The sequence below is a fragment of the Nilaparvata lugens genome, chromosome 13 (genome assembly GCF_014356525.2).
Source record: "Nilaparvata lugens isolate BPH chromosome 13, ASM1435652v1, whole genome shotgun sequence".
NCBI classification, from domain to species: domain Eukaryota; kingdom Metazoa; phylum Arthropoda; class Insecta; order Hemiptera; family Delphacidae; genus Nilaparvata; species Nilaparvata lugens.
This window is the reverse complement of record NC_052516.1, coordinates 26030673-26054536: the sequence shown is the minus strand read 5'-3', so window position 1 is coordinate 26054536 and position 23864 is coordinate 26030673. Positions and strand designations below refer to the sequence as shown.

At 35.3% G+C, this 23864-nt stretch overlaps 1 protein-coding gene across 2 annotated transcripts; it reads left to right on the top strand.

The window, feature by feature from the left end:
* The first annotated feature begins 22 nt into the window (after positions 1 to 22).
* Positions 23 to 22609, top strand: LOC111044974. Of its 2 annotated transcripts, XR_005572801.1 has the most exons (9): positions 23 to 281; positions 2851 to 5405; positions 7515 to 7621; positions 9360 to 9477; positions 11624 to 11821; positions 14496 to 14652; positions 14938 to 15041; positions 16317 to 16442; positions 21923 to 22428. XR_005572801.1 is itself a non-coding variant. In XM_039440171.1 (8 exons), the coding sequence occupies exons 2-8, from the start codon at positions 2855 to 2857 to the stop codon at positions 22382 to 22384; spliced, it is 3666 nt and encodes a 1221-aa protein (XP_039296105.1). In that variant the 5' UTR covers positions 23 to 281; positions 2851 to 2854; the 3' UTR covers positions 22385 to 22609. The 2 variants fall into 2 exon arrangements, 1 of the variants encoding a protein (XP_039296105.1); XM_039440171.1 differs by lacking the exon at positions 14496 to 14652 and having other exon boundaries at positions 21923 to 22609.
* The last annotated feature ends 1255 nt before the right edge of the window (positions 22610 to 23864 follow it).

Here is a 23864-nt window from a genome sequence, read left to right as displayed (position 1 = left end):
GACTGTTTAGTATCGATTCTTCTTTCACAATCGACATCTCGCATTTGCGTCGTCTGCAAATCAGATGCTAAAAATAACCTCTCAATTTTGTATGTCTTTTCTTAAATAACTACTTGTTTCCCGTAATTTTAATGGCAGATATGCCTTGGATTACAGCGTTCTTTGCTCCAAAAATAGTCATAACTATAGTTTGGCGTTCATAAGTCACATTCATGTAAATTGAATTTTTGCTGGAATTCGTTGTTCATACATAATACTGCATTACAGTTTATTGTGTCAAGGTAACTATAAACATTGTTTATTACTTACAATCAAAAAACAACATAAATAGAAAATACTTATTATTATAAGATGTGTTCAGAATATCAATATAATATATTAAATACTGCCTACTTTCATTGATAATTGCTGGTTTGTTAATATTCAGTAACTTACCAATGACTGACAGGGCTATAGTCCCTAATTTTATTTTATACTTATTTAGGCTACCTAAGTTTTTTTATCTAAAAGCTTATATTGCAATCCAACTTGTTACGGTAATTTTATCTGACTTCAGACATTATTCTTTTGGTACTGACATGAGCATAAAATGAGCAAAAATCAATCATTTAAGAACTTGAGAGGTTAAAGTTTTTTATTTGATCAGATGTTTTCCAATGTTTCGAAACCCACCAAATACTGTATAGGCTATAAACTCATCTCTCATCATAATCCTCCTAACTATCCCCGCCCAAACCTAGAAATCATGTGGGCATCACCCTCAGCAAAGAGTTATTTCTAGCTTTAAATACCTGCTACTTCACCCATCAACCACACTTATGGAATAGATGACGTCATAAAATTTAATTTCAATACACGTAATTACACACTCATCTATTCAGATGACAGATCCAAACAGTCACCACTTTTAATAAAAAATCATTCAAATAATCATAAATCAATATATCATTCTATGTATATATCATCAATCATAATATGCCATTCATAAATTCATTCACATTAATGTCTTCAAACATTAACGCATATTATGCCTTGTCACAAAGCAGCTCCCTGACGGTTTTCTTGAAGGCGGCCTCATACAACAGCTTCACACCATAAGGCAGCTTGTTAAATAATTTTAGGATAGAAATTCTCCAACTGGCCTTTGATCGGCGGAGGCGTCTCCTGGCGACATTCAACAGCTCACTGAGTCTGGTGGTAGTGATGTCACTACGAGCAGCCAGAGTATGCTGTATCCTCTTGACATACACCAATCACAGGAGAATGTAATAGCTGATGACCGGCTGTTCACCAGGACAAGCAAAGATTGGCTTGCAGTGGGCAAGATGGTCGCTGCCTGTTATGATTCTCACAGCCCTCTTTCGTAGCCTCAGAATATCAGCAGACCCTGCCGAGCCCCCCACAAATAATATAAATTGCTATAAATTCCCCTATAAATTGGCAATGGAAGAGAGTGTGATACATCATTAAGCTGCGTTTACACCAAAGTTATTAACAAAATGTTTATTTTTCCGTCCTTATAGATTCTATTAGATTAAACGGAGCTTGACAAACACATATGAACATCATGTGTATGATAAGTTATGTTCAATAAAAAAGAATCTATAAGGACGGAAAAATAAACATTTTGTTGATAAATTTGGTCTAAACGCAGCTTTACAAGATACCTCTCAGTCACCAGGCACCTCATCTTGAGCTGCAGGAAGAAAATGCGGGAGAGTCGGCTGGTTACCTGCTGTATATGGCTGCTTCAGCTAAGTTTGAAGTTCAAGACAAAACCCAGCAGCTTCACTGAATTCTGAGGGTCACAATGTTCACGTGACAAGCTGCAGATGATCCTCTGGGTCTTGTCCTCATTAAGCTGGAATTGATTAGCCAGGAACCATCAGAATCCATCAGCCTCAATCCAATCTAGTATGGTTGGAATTGCATTGTACTTGTTACATTTCATAAATTCACTTATTATTTTACTATTATATAATAATTATTATAGTCTAGATTTAATTTATTTATTCCATTAAGGCTGTGCAAAGGCTAAAAATAAACTTTCTACTGGTGATATTTGTCAAAGTTTTTCGATTTGTATTTCATCAAGCTATCAAAATGAAAAGTTTTCTCAGGAAAACATTTTTTCCGATCATTACTTTTTGAGATATGAGCGCTTAAAGTTTAAATGTTTAGGACAGAACATTTCAAATTCGGTAAAAGATAAATTCATGAGATTCAGAGGATAGATTCTTCATGGCATTGTTGATCTAGTAAACAAAAAAATTCTGAAAATAAAAATTTTTGAGAAAGTTATTCAATTTACTTAAAATGACCAAAAATAACTTTTTTAGCTATTTTAAGTAAATTGAATAACTTTCTCAAAAATTGTTATTTTCAGCAATTTTTTGTTTTACTAGATCAACAATGCCATGAAGAATCTATCCTCTGAATGTCATGGATTTATCTCTTACCGAATTTGAAATGTTCTGTCTCAAAAATTTAAACTTCAGGCGCTCATATCTCAAAAAGTAATGATCGGGAAAAAATGTTTTCCTAAGAAAACTTTTTCATTTTGATAGCTTGATGATATACAGATCGAAAAACTTTGACAAATATTATCAGTAGAAAGTTTATTTTTAGCCTTTGCACAGCCTTTTAATCATTATTTCATTATTGTGCCCTGTTTAAAATGTTACAATAATGTATAATTTTGATGAAAAAACTCAATTCAAATTCAAATTTTCATGATTAATGGAATAAATTCAATCTAGATTCAAAAATTGAACCCTTTGGCATGTTTACTTTCACAACTAACATTATTGAATTTTTGACACATTCATTTAAGTTATCGTATTTTTGCAGATAAATGACATCTTCAACGGTCAACTGCCCGCTATGCTATCAGCCGGCCTTCAGCTCTCTAGCCGCCTTATCTATGAGCCTCATCAACGTTACTACTAGACCACTAGACTGCCCACTGTGTCACGAGTCTCTGTCCGGACTAGATAAGTTCACAATTCACGTGTTTGGTCACGCGCTCAGTCACAAATCACCACAACATGGCGTCTTCAAGGTCATTGCTGGCACATTCAGTCAAAATGCTGCACCGATCGATGTAGGTCTGCCTGTGTTGATTAGGCACATTGATGCAAGTCCTACAACTGATGGAAATCATGTTCTGAATGAAGTTACATCTAACTTAAATGAATCTAGATTGTACATTTCAAGTGATGGTGATGCAAGTCCTAAAACTGATGAAAGTCTTGTTTTGAAACAAGGTTCAACTAACTTAGATGAATCTAGATTGTACATTTCGAGCGATGATGATAAAAATAATAACAATGAGGAAAAAGAAACAAAAACTATTGACGACAGAATGTTAAATAGCTCTCCAAAATGTGAAAACCACAATATGAAAAGTATTACTTCAAATCATGAAGGCCAAACTAGTATAAATCGTGACAATAATACATCAAACAGCTGTAAGAAAAGTTTCAGTATAAATGATGCAGGCCTCACTAGTATAAACCAAGATAGTAATCTATCAAACAATATTATGGAGAATGTTGTAACTAGAATTGATAGTAACATTGGTACAAATCATGTTAGTGATATAAAAGGTATTATCACAAGAATGGATAGTAACATTGGCACAAATCAAGTCAGTAATATGGAAGGTATCGTCACAAGAATAGATAGTAATATTGGTACAAATCATGCTAGTAATATGGAAGATATTGTCACAAGAGTAGATAGTAACATTGGTACAAATAATTATAACAATGCATCAAACAAGAGTGTGGAATGTATTACCACTGAAATTGAATCTCAAGGGGGTACAACCCATGATTATAATATTAAGAGTATTGTGACTAATATTGATGGGCACATAGGTGAATATCATGATGGTGATGAAACGATTAATGGTTCTGGTCTAAAATATTACAGTAATGTAGAAGAGGGTAGTACTTTTACAACGAATTATTATGATAACAATGTTAAAGGTGGCTATAAGAATAGTATTAACAATAATGGTACTCCGAATTATACAGATCAAGTTACTCGAGAAGAACATGTTGATGTTGATAATGACTACAATTCTAGTTCTATAAAAGATACAGATGTTCCAGCTCCTGTTAGCTATAGATTGAACAGTAGTACAATTTCAAAATTTTCCGAAGATAACAGTAATGATTTGTTGAAGAATTTGGAGCCTTTCATCAAATATGGCACTCCAAAATTTGATAAAATTGGAAGGAACCAGATTTGTGTAAAGGGGGAATCAGATGATATATCTATTGAAAATAGAAGAGGCATTGAAGGTGCAATATATATTGAAGGAATTGAGGGAAATAGTTCAAACGTGAAAGGAGATTTTACTAATTTAGTGGGACATAATACAAATAGCTTGGAAATTAACTCTAAATTCATAGAGAATAGGTCAAATTTTATGGATTATAGTACAAATAACATGGAAAATGATTCAAATTTGATGAAGGATTTTCCAAATTTGGTGCAAACTTGTGGAAATGCTAAAGGTGATAGCAGCTACGTTACGGAAGTTTTAAAGATTAATGAAGTAACTTGTGGACTTGAGGGGTCCAATACATCAGTAGAAGCTACCTCATCGAACTTAACATCTTCTATACATCACAATATTCTAGTGGAAGATATTGGTAAACCGTTTGAAATGGTTCCATCTTCTGATAGGTCTCCAATACATCATAATATTGTAGTGAATGATATTGAAGATGAACATTACCAAGTAATTCCATTAATATTAGAAACCAGCGCGATTTGTGGTTCGCAAAATGACACTCCACCTTCCAAAACGAAAACCTCTAAAAAATTTGCCAAAGGTTTGAAGAGAAAGTTTTCTAAAAAATCTACGGACAGCTCTATGACAACTCAAGGCGTTCAGACTATGGAGGAATCTTTTACAAAAAATAACAATACTTTCGGAAAGTTCTCAATTATTGATAAAATGAGTGAAGACCCTGTTCAAGATTTGGACATGGAGAGAAATGTTTTGTCTGATGGAAGGAGTTTTGTTTCTGATGGAGGAAATATTGTTTCCGAGGCAATAAGTATTGTATCTGATAGCAGAAATATAGATTCTGATAGAAGAAATACTGTTTCTAAAGGAGAAAGCTTTGTTTCTGACAGTAACAAATGTAATGTCACTTTTGAAAATTGTACAAATTTTACGGAGAATGACGTCACGGCAGTTTGTGACTTGTGTTTATTCACATTTCCCGATGAGAAAATTCTACAAATGCATAAGAAGTTGGTGCATAATGACTTTGATGAGCAGAAGAAGACGTTTTCCTGCCATCTTTGTTCGAAGTCTTTCAATATGCGAGGCAGTCTCATGGTTCATAGAAGAGTGGCTCATCCTGTAATATCGGGAGGTCAGGGTAAGTAAAAAATGATTTGTTTTTGTAAGTAAGAAATTATTTCATAATTAAATTATGGATTTGTATTATTAATCTAACTATAAAAACATTTATGTTTGCAAGATTTGAAATCACATGCCAACATAGTAGTGGAAACCACCAATTTCAATTGGGTCTACTAGACATTAATATTTTTTGCTGAGGGTGATGTCAACGTGTGCTCCAGGCTTGTGCGTGGGTAATGACGGTGAGAAATGTTAATTATTGGTTATTTTAATAAATTCAAGCTTGATAATTTTAAGCGTTTATTAGTTACTAGCCGTCAGGCTCGCTTCGCTCGCCATGTCCGTCTAGCCAAGGGGCTCCGCCCCCTGGACCCCCGACTGGATCGTCCATGAATAAGATCAGCAGGCTCGCTTCGCTCGCCTGCATTTTTCATTTGAGCATTTTTATCATATGTTAGGACAATCCAGTCGGGGGGCCAGACTAAACGTCTGGCTAAACGGATATGGCGAGCGAAGCGAGCCTAACGGCTAGTAATATAATATTCCCAGGATTTAAGTAGCAGTGCCCAATTTATTTTTCCGCGATAAATGCATTTAAATCTTCAACTTGGTACCAACCTAACAAAGTCAACTCAACTTAATGCCAACCTGACAAAATTATTAATTAGTTGCCAGTTAACAACTGTTTCGAAGAGGTACTCTATCTAGATTATAGTTCTATAGTAACATATGATATGGAAATTTCAATTATAATTAAGAGATTGGGAGAAGAAGAATATACATGCTAATAGACGAACTTTAAACCCTTAAAAACAACCCTTAGAGTTAAAATATTGCCAAAAGATTTCTTAGTGCGCCTCTAAAGGGCCAACTGAACATACCTACCAAATTTGAAAGTTTTTGGTCCAGTAGATTTTTAGTTCTGCGAGTGAGTGAGTGAGTCAGTCAGTGAGTGAGTGCCATTTCGCTTTTATATATATACTAGCCGTCAGGCTCGCTTCGCTCGCCATGTCCGTCTAGCCAAGGGGCTCCGCCCCTGGACCCCCGACTGGATCGTCCATGAATAAGATCAGCAGGCTCGCTTCGCTCGCCTGCATTTTTCATTTGAGCATTTTTATCATATGTTAGGACAATCCAGTCGGGGGGCCAGACTAAACGTCTGGCTAAACGGATATGGCGAGCGAAGCGAGCCTAACGGCTAGTAATATAATATTCCCAGGATTTAAGTAGCAGTGCCCAATTTATTTTTCCGCGATAAATGCATTTAAATCTTCAACTTGGTACCAACCTAACAAAGTCAACTCAACTTAATGCCAACCTGACAAAATTATTAATTTAGTTGCCAGTTAACAACTGTTTCGAAGAGGTACTCTATCTAGATTATAGTTCTATAGTAACATATGATATGGAAATTTCAATTATAATTAAGAGATTGGGAGAAGAAGAATATACATGCTAATAGACGAACTTTAAACCCTTAAAAACAACCCTTAGAGTTAAAATATTGCCAAAAGATTCCTTAGTGCGCCTCTAAAGGGCCAACTGAACATACCTACCAAATTTGAAAGTTTTTGGTCCAGTAGATTTTTAGTTCTGCGAGTGAGTGAGTGAGTGAGTGAGTGAGTCAGTCAGTCAGTCAGTCAGTGAGTGAGTGCCATTTCGCTTTTATATATATATATATATATATTATATATATATATATATATATATATATATATATTATATATATATATATATATATATATATATATATATATATATATATATATATATATATATATATATATATATAATATATATATATATATATATATATATATAGATGCAATGTGGTAGATATCACCTTTCACAAATACAAAGAAAGTTGGTAAGCAAATAGTTCTGTGACGTATTTTTTGGTAGATTTTCATGATCTATAGGGAAATTCTTGACTGTTCGTACTGTCAAATAAAGTACTGAATTTGTTGTTGGACTCAGAAAAATCTATTCAGTTAGAATTTATCTATTCATATATTTATTAATATATCTTTTGATTATAAACTGAACTTATTTCTCAAATTCCTTTTTATTCATTAATGATTTTAACATTCAAAATATCAACACTCCTATTTTGTATTTGTTTCAGTATCACTAAAAAATATTGAAAGAATCAAAGAAATGAAAGCCAGTACTTCTTTAGATGAAACAACTCCTCAGTTTTGTTGCAAAACATGTGGAAAATCGTTTAAAAAGGTATGCTGATTGAAATTCATACAGTTTCACTCTTAGGCCCGGTTGCACAAAAGCCGGTTAAATTTTAACCGTGATTAATTTCACGAGAACCAATCAGAGAAGGCCTTTTAGAAAAGACGGCTTCTCTGATTGGTTCTCGTGGAATTAATCACGGTTGGCTTTTGTACAACCGGCACTAAGCTTTTTATTGTACTCAAAGATAACTCCCACTTTAATGAATAAATGAAATTAAAAACATAAATCTATGAGCTGATGAAATACGATATTACCTTCATCATATCAAGTTCAACCAAATAATGACAAAAAGCTCCAGTTGCTACTGCCAACAGGATGATTGCTGCCATATTGTAAGTCGAATAGAATAGATAATAGATTTTATTTGTCATGGTATTCACAAAAATACATGGACATTATCAGATCAGGTACAATAAGTGGAAGACCCTGAATCGCCTCAGAGCTGAATGTGCCTGTACAAGAGAAAACTGTACAACCTGGAGGCAGGTTGACAACCCGCACTGCGACTGTGGTGATATACTTACAGATGACCACCTCTTGATATGCTCCAGCGTGCACAAGACATGACCTTTTTACTTCCAATGACAAATCTGTTAAAACTCTCTGTCATACTGATAGATTCCAGTATGTGAAAATAGGTGAGCAGACATCTGATTGTAAAGGTGCGTACAGATTTAAGCGCCGCCAACATGAGCTATTCACTTTTAATCAGCTGATGCCAAGCTTTTTATATCTGTATCTTACCGTTTCTGTAAAAATACAGTTATAATCAGCTGATTAAAAGTGAATTGCTCATGTTCGCGGTGCGTATATCTGTACGCACCTTAAGAAGGTCTCAGAAGGAGTCTCTCAGGGCTCTGTACTGGGCCCTTTCCTGTTTATAGTATACTAGTAGTTCTGTGAACAGTAGACCTCGCGCTCAGTAAGTTACATTGACCTGTTGTTATATTTTCTCAAAAATTGATAAATAATTTCTCAATTTAAAATGTCTAGAAAAATCCTAGATAAACATAGAGCTTTCTGTCCTATCGTACCGTGACGTGTCGTCCCGGAATGTGAGTGTGAGCGCTGTTATCAGGTCTGGCTGCAACTGTCTACAACATTTTCAAGATGTTCGATGTTTTCATCGTGAAAAAAGTTTCAGGAAACGTGAAACGAAAGTTGCTCGCAATCGACTGATAAGATTAAGCAGGGAACGTTTCTTTTGTATGCATGCGCGAGTGAAACGGATTGCATGAAACAAGTTTCATGGAAGAGGGCTTCACGAAATGCGTTTTTCTCCGGTATGCATCCCGCCTTAGACCTCACTTCGCTCGGTCAATAAAAATGATCTACCCTCATACATCCCTTATAAAAAGGTTCTCTATGCGGACGACACGATGCTTCTATGTTCAAATAAGTCCTCTGAAATACGATATAAATAAAATTATAACAACATTTATGACCAACAGAGCCAATATTTGGTTCTCTGCAAATAAGCTTATGGTGAACGAGAGCAAAACAGAATCTATATTGTTTGGTTTGAGTAGAAATTGTGGAAAAGAATATCTGTAAAACAGTAGATTATTATTCAAATATTGCCATATGGAACATGCAACGAACGAATGAATCAAATAATCAAAAGCTGTTGTAAATATTGTAATTGGGTTCGATAATACAGTGAAATAGAAGGAAAAATCATTGGAGATTTTGTTTACCAAATTTTATTTTCTGTTATTTTCAGGAGCAACATTTAACACAACACGAGAGAACACATGAGCTGAAGCAGTGGGAATGTGATATTTGTTCCAAAGTCTTCAGTACCAAATATTTCTTAAAGAAGCATAAACGTCTCCATACAGGTAAATTACGTTTGTTGAATTTTGCTGTATGTAGGCTACTCATTCATATACTTGAAATCTGTTGTATATATGGTCTCCAATTCTATTCCAAGGAAATATTTATTTCATTAGTGTTAGGATTTTAGAAATTAATCCTATACTATTAAACGAGCAACTTCTGTTCATATGTTTAGATGCTTATATGTTTGTATTCACCGGATCTCGAAAACGGCTATAACGATTCTCACGAAATTCAGAACATAGTAGGTTTATAATATAAAGATTTGATTGCACTAGGTCTCATACCTGGAAAACTCGCTGAAGGACATTAAAAGGATAATTATTATCCATCCTTGGAAAAACAGCTGATAATTATTTCTATTGTCTGTTGGTGATGGAAGTGAGTGAGCGAGTTCATGTGTGGTGGACTGTGTCAAAATTATGACTCAGCTGTTGAACTTTTGTAATCATTCAATCAGGTACTTAGTGCCGGTTACAAAAAAGCCGGGTTATTTTCAATCTTGATTAATTCCAGTAGATCCATCTTTTTGAAATGGTCTTCTCTGATTTGGTTCACGTGAAATTAATCAGCATTAAAATTTAACTGGCTTTTGTGCAACCGGGCCTTTGTGAGGGAAATTTTTGTATTCCTCTGGGAATTAATATCAATTTACTGTGATTAGATAGAATATTTCTGTATGAACTATGAATGTTATTATAATTCCTTCCTTCGTAATAAATTGTTTATGCTTTTGTACTCCAGAGCGAAGCTCGGTCCCCGATATTTGAATCTAAAGCCGTGTCCACACTGAAAAAATGTTCGACATACATGTTCGGCACGAACATGTTTGTTGAGGAGCTCAGGGACAAACATTTTAAAAAGTTTGGGCGATCTTCGCTTGTCAAGACAAGCAATTACTTCGCAAAACAAGAAATTACTGTTTTTCCAAACATTTTCAGTGCTGACAGCTGTAAAACATAAAACCTGTTCTCCTCACAAATATTTTGTTTGGTGACGCGTCCACACTGGCCACAGGCAAACATTGTTTGTCAAACATAATAAAATTCTCCCAAACTGTATCAACAAACATGTTTGTCGAACATTTGTTGAGTGTGGACACGGCTTAATGGACCATTAAACCTACAGATTTATTATAGACTAGCAGGTATAGTGAGGTCCACGTTATAATGACAGTGGATAAGGATAGAAGAATAGCGATGCCGATTCTCTGCATTAATTAAATATATTATTCTACACTGTCAAAAACATAATTGGCATCGTTGTGGACCTAGAAAAGGATAGTACCACCGTCTTTGTCGAATGATAGACAAGGATAGCAGAACCAAAGTTGATCAAATACTGTCATTATAAAGTGGACCTCACTATAGTCAGTGCTCCACAAGGGTTCAATTGAAAACTGGACGTAATGTAATCTTGAATGATTGAAAATAGGCCTGTAACCATCCTTGGTAAATGAAGAATCTATATGCGAAACTTCAACTTAATGAGTCCAGTAGTTCAGACGTGATGATACGTCATTCGTAAATTTCCCATCCCGTACGTGTGTAAGCTAGTTCTTTCCTTTATTATAATATAGATTTTATTATCCATTACTTTAATAAGTGTTCTAGAAACCAAGCCTAAAAATCCAATTCAGTTCATACACTTATTTCCAATACTTTACTATTTGTTCCATCAGAAAATCTATTTCAATTCATTAATTTATTTCCATTTGTTCAATTACAATATTTCAATTTTTTTGCTGTGGTGATGCCTACATGAGCTCTAGGCTAGTGCGTGGGTAATGAGGCGGATGATAATGAGATAATGGATGATGATAATGGTGTTAATGATGATAATGGACCTACAGTTTTCGGTCGGTTCTCAACCATCGGGAAGCAATTCTTACAACTCATGAATCATATTCAGAGTAGTTGGCTCATTCGGTCACCCTTCCAATAGGAGTAGCAGATGCATGATTCTTAACTTATCCAAGCGATAGCTTATCAGCGCGACCACTGAGTCAAACCGCTCCTAAATCATTCCCAATTCATTCACTTACTTCTATTACTTTACTCAAAAAATTTACTATTGTTCCATTAGAAAATATTATTAAATTTAACCACTAATCCAATTCATCTCATTGATTTTATCCTAATTGTTCAGGTGAAATGCCGTACACATGCGCGACCTGCGGCAAAAGCTTCACATTCCAGCAGTCGTACCACAAGCACCTGTTGTATCACAGTGACGAGAAGCCACATGTGTGCGCCGAGTGTGGGCGCGCCTTTAAGGAGCTGTCCACTCTGCACAATCACCAGCGAATTCACACAGGAGAGAAGCCGTTCGCTTGCGAGACATGTGGTCAGTTGTAGATAATCCCTAGTTGTATTAAATGTTTGCTGGTGTGTATCAAATTTCTGTGTGTTTGTATCAAATTATTGTTGGTTTGTATCAAATTACTGTTGGTTTGTATCTCGCTTGCGAGACTTGTGGTCAGTTATAGATAATCCCTAGTTGCATTAAATGTTTGCTGGTGTGTATCAAATTGCTGTTTGTTTGTATCAAATTATTGTTGGTTTGTATCAAATTACTGTTGGTTTGTATCAATTTTGTTGTCTGAATCAATATGTAGGGTACAGACAAATCGTAAGTTTGTATCAAAGAAGTTTTCATAATTTCTTTGCTCTGCCTACTACCATAGAGAAGATATGGCAAAATAAGATATTCCATGGTATGTCTAGGTTGTTTATGTTCTAAGTTTCAAGCCGATATCTTGTTAACTCAAGCCGATTACTGTCGACTACTGTCTATTACAACTCGGTCTTGTCTAGACCCAAACTCTTATTTGTGACTTGAAGCATAGAGCTGACTCTCAGCAGTCCATTGGAGAAATATCAACCAAGTTCCTAGGCGTCTACATAGACTATAAGTTAACATGGGAGCCTCATTATAGAAATCTTTGTGGCAAGCTCTCAAAGTCTATTTACCTCATAAGATGTCTCAAGAGCCAACTGTCGAATGATTATTTGCGTATGGCATATTTCAGTTTTCTCCACAATCTTCTGTCATGTGGTATCCTACACTGGGGTGGAAGTAGTCATGTTTCTGGTGTCCTCCTACTCCAGAAAAAAGCTGTGAGAATAATAGTGGGGGCCACTTTCAGGGAACATTGTAAACCGTTATTTGTTTCTCTTGGAATATTAACGGTTTACAACCAATATATTTATGTTGTTGCCCAATCTATATATATAAAAGCGAAATGGCACTCACTGACTGACTGACTGACTCACTCACTCACTCACTCACTCACTCACTCGCAGAACTAAAAATCTACCGGACTAAAAACGTTCAAATTTGGTAGGTATGTTCCGTTGGCCCTTTAGAGGCGCACTAAGAAATATTTTGGCAATATTTCAACTCTAAGGGTTTAAAGTTCGTCTTTCAGCATGTATATTCTTCTCCCAATATCTTAATTATAATTGAATTTTCCTTATCATATGTTACTATAGAACTATAATCTAGATAGAGTACCTCTTCGAAACAGTTGTTAACTGGCAACTAAATTAATAATTTTGTCAGGTTGGCATTAAGTTGAGTTGACTTTGTTAGGTTAGCACCAAGTTGAAGATTGAAATGCATTTATCGCGGAAAAATTGATTAGGCACTGCTACTTTGATCAGAGCTATTCCTGGGAATATTATATTACTAGCCGTCAGGCACGCTTCGCTCGCCATATCCGTTTAGCCAGACGTTTAGTCTGGACCCCCGACTGGATCGTCCTAACATATGATAAAAATGCTCAAATGAAAAATGCAGGCGAGCGAAGCGAGCCTGCTGATCTCATTCTCGGACGATCCAGTCGGGGGTCCAGGGGGCGGAGCCCCCTGGCTAGACGGATATGGCGAGCGAAGCGAGCCTGACGGCTAGTATATACATAAAAATAAGAGTAAAATGAACACAAGAGGTATGGTTCATTCATACAACACTAATGACAACAACTTGATACCCAACGTACACGATTAACTAAAGTACAGAAGTCCCATCACGCCTTGGAACAAAGGTCTACAATAATAGGTTGCCAGAGTCAATAAAAATTATCCAGTCTCTTTGTTCGGCAAATCACTATTTGATCTTCTGCGTGCAAACCCCTTCTATTCTTTGAAGGAGTTTTTCACATTTTCTTTATAATAAATTGAGTGCTATGAATATGTTATTGACGTTGCTGATGACTGTATGGTCCGATAGCAATAAAATTAAATCTATCTATCTTTTTATCTTATTACTGTTTTGGCCGGGTGAGAGTGTAAGAACGACTCAGTATGAGAGACTACCTGGTACCAGCGTCACACAGCTCCACTAATAAGAACTACTAGGACTATCAGCTTGAATTAACTTTGGAAATTGGTACATAAACGCCCTTTACTATGGGATATCTTCTTATACTACCTTTTCTCTGTGCTACTACTATAGGTAAAGAAAGTATTGCTTGCCAATGAAGTGTATAGTACACCGTGATCCACAAAGAGGTTTACACGTTTAATTTTATATTAGGTGCCCATTCATGCACCGAACTTTTTTAAATTTTACACAGTTTACAAAGTGGGTTCTAAAAATATTCTGGGAAAATTTCAGCTCCTCAATCTTCGTAGAAACAAAATGGCGGCATATTGAAAATTTTATAAATTCGCTTCCTATAAAACGTGATATAAAATTAAACGTGTAAACCTCTTTGTGGGACACGGTGTATATTTTCAAATGACATAGACCGTATCTACTAAAATGTGTTACATTTTGAGATATGTATTTAGAAAATTCTATATTGTTCTATCTCACTCATATCTGCTTTTGAAACATGTGTTAGGTATATTTCACCTCACTCAGTTGTAAGATGTGTTACACTTTTAACAAATGTTGATTGTTTTTCGCTAGAATGCTTAGGCTTGTTTTGATATTATAATATTATTGCGTTTGAAAAGTATTTTAATTGTCATTGAACATAATTGTGATTGCTATTAACAATAATTATTATTTCCAGATGATTTTAAGTGTGGAGTGTTTATCATGTCGATAATACAAATCTACTAACATTATCTCTAACACGAATGGTTTTCTTTAATTTGGATCAATATGAGCTTTTTCACTACCAAGCACTGTGAAGAAACTGAATTCTTCAATGCCCAAGGATTTGTATGGTGAGTGTAAAACTATAAAATACTATATTAATTCTATACTTTGATTCTACAAACTGCTATCTTTTTCTTATCATTGTTTATTTCTTGTGAGATTTCTATTCATGTTGTAATGTACAATTTATTGTATTAATATAAGCTAACTGTTTTCTATTTGTATAATTTATTCCTGTCTATTCGATGAGTTCCTCCATTATCTATGTGATGAAGATTGATTGTTCTATACTTGTGTCTTTTTTATAAAATTTGTTTAGTAATTTGATAAAATTGTTTTCTCTGTATTTTTAGGTAAATGTTTTCGGCAACGAGTATCTTACCTTGTACACAGAAGAATACATACAGGAGTCATGCCTTATAAATGTACAATTTGTAACAAAAGTTTCAGATATAAGGTATGGTGTGCTATATTCAAGATTGCTTAATACTATCAGTTTAGTATTAGTAGAAAGTTCCACTCTCTATAATATTCGTATGCTGGAAGATTGATTGATTGATTAGCTGCCTTTATTAAAAACCTAGGAGGGCGAAGTTAGGGCGCAGCCGGCCCTCTCTTACACTTAACCCTCCAATACAATTCTAAGTAAAACTAAAACACTGTACAAATATTATAAGATTGAAAAAAAAACTAATTTTACAAAATAATAAAAAACTTCCAAATAGCGAATGAAAGAAAGAAAAAAGTGAAAAGTGAAAACGGAAGAAACGTCAGTTCAAAATCCATAGACCATTTCCATAGAAATAGAAAAGAAGAAAGAAAGGAATAAATTGAAGAAGGAATAAAGGACACACACACACACACACACACACACATACACACACCAACACACACCAACACACACGATAAGATTCAGTGAACATTCCAGCCGAGTCCACCATATCTGATCCACCGTGAGACAGCCGCGCCGAACCGACGATGTCCCTCAACAAGCCTTAGCTTAGCAGACAAAGAATTCCACAAACTAAAGGCTGTCACAAGGAACGACTTGTTGTACATAACAGTCCTATGTGTTGGGACAGCCAGCAGAAGATTCATAGTTAATGAGATTAATAATATTACTAACGTTGAGATATCACTGAGATAATATATATTGATCCTTCAATAAAAAGTCACTAACTTATATATAAATCAAGCAACTGAATAATTACAGTATGGTTAATACACTAATATTAATTCTTCGTTGTACAATATTGTATTGTGTGAAGGAGTCAAAATGGGTTTCATCCTGTTGTTTCCATTAATAAAATTATTATTATTATACTTGTTAGCTACTCATATATCAGAATAATGAATGAGTTTTCAAAACATGAATGACACTCTATCACTTGAAGCCTCCAGAACTCATTAAGTGGTCTCTATAAATTCCATATAATTTTCCGCTTCATTCCCTACCTTCACCGTTCCAATATGTTCTGACACATTTGAAAACATGCATTAATTTCAACACTTTCAGCTACCTTCTCTGCTCTGCTACACTCCACATTCGCTGCTCCACTATGTGTAGAACACTCTCTGCTACACTCTACCTTCATATTGGAGCGGCGAAAGGTTTTGAACCTTATCAAGGTCTCTAGAAAGGCCTTTCTATAGACCTTGAACATTATAATTTTTTTTTCTTCGTCATCATCTTTTTATCTTGTCTCATGCTACTTCTCTATTGGTGTTTCAGGTGAGTGAACGGACTCATAAATGCAATAATGCAACTCAAGGCCAAGTAGTTTCCAGAATAAATATGGTGGTTGAGAAACTACAAAAACTGGAAGAAAAAAATACAATTTCAAACCAGGAATCCTTTGTAAGTTCTTCTCTATAATGCATGTTTCCGTTTTCAATGATAATGTATGTAGTGAGTGATCTAACTTGAATTTATTGAATCCCATTTTAAAACAGGTTGATAGTTAGATGTAGCAGAGTTGTAGAGAAAAATGTTCACTTCAATGAACATAGTTTTTATTAATTATTATCAAACGAAAATCCCAATTAACCTCCTCAGTCCTGAGAAAATTTTTTTTTGCATTTGGGCTTGATTTTTGGTAATTTCACTGTATTTTGATAGTATTGACACAGTAAAACTATTAAAAAAATTTTTTTTGATTCTTACAACCCTTAATTGTGATGTCCCCCATAAGGGACATCAGGACTTTGACCTTCCCTATTTCCTTATTTTTCTGAAGAATGAGAATCTTTGGAAATCGGTTCATATGGTAAAGTAATAAGACAAACTACTATGAACACAGTTTATTTGCATAACTCCAAGTATATTTGTATAGTTATAAAAATTAATATTATTTTTTTTCATTTATTGTAGAAAAAAATAAAAATTTACAAGTTGTGGTACAGCTGGAAGCAATTCCTCTTCTCTTGAAGGCAAAGGAACACCTTACATGTTGAACATCTTATTCTTGCCTTGTTGTTTGAGCAGCCTGGCATCCTACACCGGTTCTTTGTTGCTGGTTGAGAAAATTCTGGCATATGAAGTACATTTTTGTTTCGTAGGGCATCTGGTGGATGTGCTACTCGAGCTCGTTTATGAGGGGCCAAACTTGAGAAGCGTGGCTCATAGTCACTGTCACTTGATTCATCACTCATTTCATGTTTCCCGTACACTAGAAAATGTGCATACTGCTTCCTGAACTCAAACAGATCATAAATGTCCTTTTTGCGAGTTCCTAATGCATGTTGATCTCTACGGTACTCGATCCACCCTGCTGCCAGTGCAAAATCAAAAAAGTGCATTATTACACGAACAGTCCATTTTTTTGTCCTGGAATCAATTCTATAGTAACTAATCATTCTATCCAACAAATCAATCCCACCCATTTCTGTGTTGTAAGCCTTGACAACATTGGGCCTGCTCACTTCAATATATTTTTTTTCAGTTCTACACCATCTTCGGCAGGTGTCCAAGGGGAAAGCACCTTCCTTGTTAGAAATTAAATGCACTGGCCTGCTGTCATACCATTTTACTATGGCCACCTGTCCATCTGATCTAACTGATTGGTCAACAGAACCCCGACCTTCTCTTTTTAGTTCAGAGTCCTTCTTTAATTTTGAAGCATGAGGCACTTTTTTTTTGCTCAAGGTACCTGTTCCAGTTGCTCCAGCCTCTGAGAAAAGAGTGTCCAAAAGAACTTGAGAAGTGAAAAATCTGTCAAGGTATATGGATACACCACTTGGGAAACTTCTAATGAGCTTAAGAACAGCTTTTCCACCTACATCTAGGTGTTGTAGATTTTCTTCTGAAACAATAGGATCTCCTTTGCCTTGGTAGAAAAAAAGTCTAGGGGTAGCCCATCAGCAGCAGCTACAACAAAGTTTTTTAATCCACATGGATTAGGCTTTGTCTTTATGACTTGCCTTGCAGGTGCATGACCCCAAAATGGGATCATTTGTTCGTCAACAGCCACTTTACTCTTTCTTGGGTTCAAAAGGCATCCAACTTGGACAGACTTCATCAAGGGGCCTACCTTCCAAAATTTACTTGCAGCTTTTTCATCATTACTTACTTCTGCATCACTTACAAGTTTTAAATGTGCTCGGATCTTGAAATACAAATCTCGACTAATCTGAGAAGCCACAAAGGGAACTCTAGTGTCAGCTGCCCAGTACATTCTAATCCTAGGAAAGTTAAGAAGGGACATTTTTACAGTTACAGCAATAAACTTTCTCATTGTTTCTACTGTAATACCTAGCTCAGTACCTTTTTCCTGTAGAAATCTCCTATTTGTGTGTTCAGTCAAAAGAGAAAAAATGTCTTCAGGTATATACTTTGAAACATATGACTCTGGTGGAAGATTCAACGCATTTTCGGGTATACTTTCAGCCTCAGGAGCAGGGGGTAGTGGCCAAAATTCATTGGATTTTTTCCAAAATACTCTTTCTCTAGGCATACCTTCTGCGGCTGTGTCATTACCATCTGCAACATCCACTCCATCCTCATCAGACAAGCTTTCTTCTTGTTGATCAACATTTTCAACATTGTTGGGAAGATCTGCATGACCTGGTGCTGCATTGTAGGAAGGGTCTGCATCGAAGTCATCATCATCAGACAAGTCCAAATCACTTAGATCTCCATTTAGCTCTGTGTCAACAAACTCCTCAAATCTACTTGAATCTGAAACAAAAAAGTCAACAACCAGATTAAAAATTTATAAAATACATGATTAGGTTTTGTAATTTTACTAAATAAAAATAGTTTTGATCATTTTATCATCAAGTTGCTGAAAAAAGCTTTAGAATTATTATTTGAACATGCTGTTTTCCAGCTAAGAAACAACAACCAGATTTAAAATCAATCAAGTAAGGCATGTGCTTGTAAATGAGTAAAATTTCAATCATTTTATCACCATGTTGCTAAAAAAAACTTGGAATTTATTTAAAAAAGTTGTTTTTCACCTAAAAAACAACAACCAGACTTAAAATTTATATGAGGCAGGTATTTTTGTAAATAAAACTTGTTTTGACTCTTTTATTATCATGTTCAAATTGTTTGATAATATTCACACTTTTGTTATTCTTGAGTCCCAATGTCCCCAACAGGGGACAATTAAGTTTACTAGCACATCCATCAGTATACAGTTGTAGTTTTCAGATATTCTATACTTTTTTATTTTATTTCACAATAGATTCAACAAGTTTACATTCTTCAGGATGAGCAGGCCATTTGAACATTTAATGGATAACGAAATTCATGTTTGGTGTTAATTTGGAGATTTTAAAGACACTTATCCCTACTCCAGCATGAATTAATGGACCTGATTTTTTATTGAGAATAAATAATGTATTCGATACTTTTTGATCAATATCAATACATATTTTACTGTCTTTACTTTAAATTCAATAGTTGTCTAGACTTACTTTCCTAGTTTTCCATCCATGATTTCATTTTTCTTTTACTTGAATCCTTCATACACATCGTAATAAGAGATTTTTGTAAAGCAATGGTTGTTACTTTAAATGTTGCACTGATAAAAATTTAATGCAGTTTGTAGCAAAACAAAGGCTAGCGGGCTTATATGTGCAGGCTCTATTTGTATTTTGAATAAAGAATCGTTAATATGGTCGAAAATGTAAAATACGTGAAGATGAATATTGGTGCTTCACCTCACCGCTTTTTGACAATACTCATAATTTCTGCTATAGTATAATAATAATATCGAGTGACCTGGCTGGCTTCAGGCACTACCTCCATAAACAAGGCCATAGTGGTTGATGACAGGTGGTTGATGGTAACGTCAGCACAGGTAGGGCTCCTACACCAATAAGAACACTATAGTGAGGTCCACGTTATTATGGCAGTGAAGAAAAATAGGAGAAAAACGTTGCCAAGTCTCTCCATTTTCCACTGACTACACAGCTTTTACACAATTCATCCGATTAAATTTAATATAATAATAATTATCATTTCCTTGATAAAATAATCAATTTAATGTCAAATTGATCAAGAAAATATATTTTTTCATAATTTGATTCAAAAATTTGCTTTCATGACTGAGATCAGATTTTTATTTTTATACAAACCTGAAATGGCGGCTAATTTAAAAAGCTGTGTTACAACAATCTGAATTTCAAAACAACATAAATTGAGTTATTTGATAGGTATTCTATTCCAATTTCCTTAAAAAATAATAGAAAATAGAAATCCTATTTAAAAATAAGTAATTTCGATGGATTAATTCTGAAATAACTTTTCAATATTATTTATACCGGTACGAGTAGGTCTAACCTATACGGGTAGGCTAACTTAAGCATGGATGAAGTCTAGGATGGTTAGTTATCAACTTTTAAAATGTCATTTCAGATATTTTAATTTGTGTTTCTCATAAGGTAATGTTTAAAAATTATTTCATTGTTTCAAAAATACATTTTAAATCAATTATACGACTTGTGTACTCAAGTATTTTGATAGAATGAAGAAAAAATATGGCGGCTGAGAATATGGTTTGTTCAGTTTTGTACAGTCACTGTCAAAAGTAAATATTAAATATTCTGGCAAATAGACAACATTGCAAAGCGAGAGAGAGATAGTTCTATCTGTTTTGTTGTATGATAGAAAAGGACAGCAACAGTATTGTCAATCGTACACTGCCATTATAATGTGGACCTCACTATAGCTGATATAGATCAGCTGAAATCAACAATTTTTTATTGGTGTAGGAGCCCTACCTGTGCTGACGTCACCAGAATGCACTATGGCTTTGTTTACGGAGGTAGTGGCTCAGGTCTGGTGTCAGAGTTTTCAGGTCGCAACTGATCAATTTCAGGGTCTCTGACATGACCTAACGACTGCTTTTCAGGCAGTCGGGACCGATGAGATAACATGTCCATCCGCTATAGTGAGATTCACCTAAAAATTCCAGCATTCCTTTTAAATAGCATCAGGGCTTCTCATTAAACCAATTTTAATTGTTCGAAGGAAATCTTCTTAGAACCGTGGGTTTAGGTTATTCTTGGATGAGAATTAACTTTGATTGCACTTTTAAAGGTGTCCTTTTTTGAGGGCGGGTTCAGGATTATGTTTCCCAATTAATTTATCCAAACACGACCTCCGTAAACAAATCTATAGTGCATTCTGGTGACGTCAGCACAGGTAGGGCTCCTACACCAATAAAAATTTGTTGATTTCAGCTGATCTATATCAGCTAGTGTTTTTATTGGTGTAGGAACCCTACCTGTGCTGACGTTACCATCAACCACCTGTCATGCACTATGGCTTTGTTTACGGAGCTAGTGATTCCAACCAGTCATTATTTTTTTGTCATAGTCATTCAATCTCAGCTGCTTTCCATGCATGAATTCAAGCCGGTAAACAGCTGATTGTAGAACAAATAAATTCTCATTACAGCATACTGTACTGTAATAAAATCATATGTTTTCTTTACAGTCGAGTATGTTTCCTAGCTCCGAAATAGGAACAGCAAAACTGGTACAAAAAAACTGCCTTTTAACGCTTCAGGTGGAAGTTTTGTCAACTACAATCAAGAAATTCCTAATTCGGAATTTGTAAACTAGGCTATTTTTATAGAATGCATGTGGTAACGTCAGCACAAGCAGGTATAATGTTTTCTATTTCTCAATTATTCTTCTTTAGATTATTATGACAAAAAATAGTGAACATTACTTGGACGTGAATGTCTTTTGCAGTACTCGAATGAAATTCTAGTCTCGGCTAACGCCTTGACTAGAAACATCATTCTCGCCTGCAAAAGGCCCCTTCCCATCCTAGTTACGTAAGATACTGTTATATAATAATTAAAAATTGTTTCTTATTTTCAGTCTTCGATGACTTGTTCCTTAGAGGCCACGCCCACAAACACTGCAACAACCAATCAAATTGCAGCAAAGCCTGGTTCACAACAGCACATGAACCATTCCGCTCACCTTGATAATCCAAACTCTCTGGAAATCAGTGATAATTGTCCAGGGTTTTGGAGCAACTCTTCTCCATTATCCACAAATCATCAACCTACTAACGAAAGCAATATTTTCTCAGCTGAAAACAGCGATGATTTTTTATCGTTTGTTTTGACTCCTACTTTTTCTCCGTCGGAACAGTTCCAAAATTTGACGTTGTCGCCAAATTCGGCCCAGAACAGGGAACGGGAAATGGATGAAAAAAGGAATGCAGTAGAGGGAACAATGAGTAATTCTGTGGATGGGTATCGTAGTAATAGTTTTGAAACAACTATCAACGAGGAGTCCCTTAGAGATTTGCTAGATCATGTTGATGTCTTGTAATAAATGTCGACTATTTTGATTTTAAAAATTCACTTGGTTTATAAAAAGTGTTCAATTTCTGTATCCTTTGTGTATAATATAATAATATTCACTCGCATTCAATTCGGGATAACCAGCTGACTATACTAAATTATGCAACGTTGCCATTTTCCTAAGGCTGGGCATACAAAAAAAAACTACTAATTCCTTAGTCCCTGTTGCACAAAAGCAAATACGTATTCCTAGTTAGGTGTGAAAAGTCCTTGAATATTATAAAATAATTGATGTATTAATTATAGTATTAATAAGTTACTACCGTTTTATTTTCTCCTTCAACATAATTGCTCTCTGGTATTCATCCCATTATCGAATGTGTCCACAAGTGTTATGAAATTCTGTTTCAAAGATTATTTGGACTCTTGAAAATGGGATGAATACCCGAAGCCTGTAGTATCAGCAAAGGGTTTTAGTGATACTAATAAAATATAAAATAAAGAATAGCCTTTATTGTATTTCACAAAAATTGCATTATACAGAGTGATTATAAAAGGACTTCACAACTTTGAAAGCACATAAATGTTTATTGAAATTACTTACAGAACTGAGAAAGGTATAATTTTGTTATTACAAAACACTTCAAGTTTAAGATGTGGGTGTTATTTTGGTTCGATGTGAAAGCCGTTGGTAATGCGACATACATCCCAGCGATAATCGATTTCGTGCCACACTCGTACCAGCATATCAGGCGTAAAAAAGGTGCGTACAGACTTTCGCTCTGCTCCGCCATCGAACGTCACTCGAGCAGATCGATTGATGATCGACCGGGGAGCAAGAGTGGAACGCGAGAAGAGCAAACATCTCCCGTAACGTTCATGATCGGAGCGATTGCGGAACGAAGGCGGAGCGTGGTGGAGGCGCGTATATCTGTACGCACCTTTACATGTGCAACTGCAGCGATGATTCGATTTCGGAGGTCATTAGGATTGTCTGGTAGAGGCGAAACATAGACCTTATCCTTAATGAAACCCCACAGGAAGAAATCCATCAGTGTTGAGGGAGGTGGCCTTGTAATTGGCCCTGATTGGCCAATCCAGCGAAGTTGAAAGCGATTGTCCAGAAAATCCCGAACTTCTCCGTGGAAATGAGGTGGCTCACCGTCGTGCTGAACAAGTTACAAGTGTCCTTTTACTTTCACTCTGTATAACAAAATCATTATAACTTTAACATTATAGCTTTTTTCTCCATTGCAAAGTGCAGTCTGGAGTAGTAGTTGGAGTTTATATGCTTCTGTTCAAATTTCAAAAAATTAAAGGTTTTAGGATAATGTCTTTTGAATATTGGTTTCACATAATCAAAAATAAATTCCTGAAGTATCTTTACTGTCATGCATCATCCTTGCACTATCGTCTCACCGCCTGCCATTTGCTCATTCCGGTGTGACTGCTGCAACTCCTGGGGTCCATTGCATCAGAAAATACAAACTAATAATATTAGTAGTCAG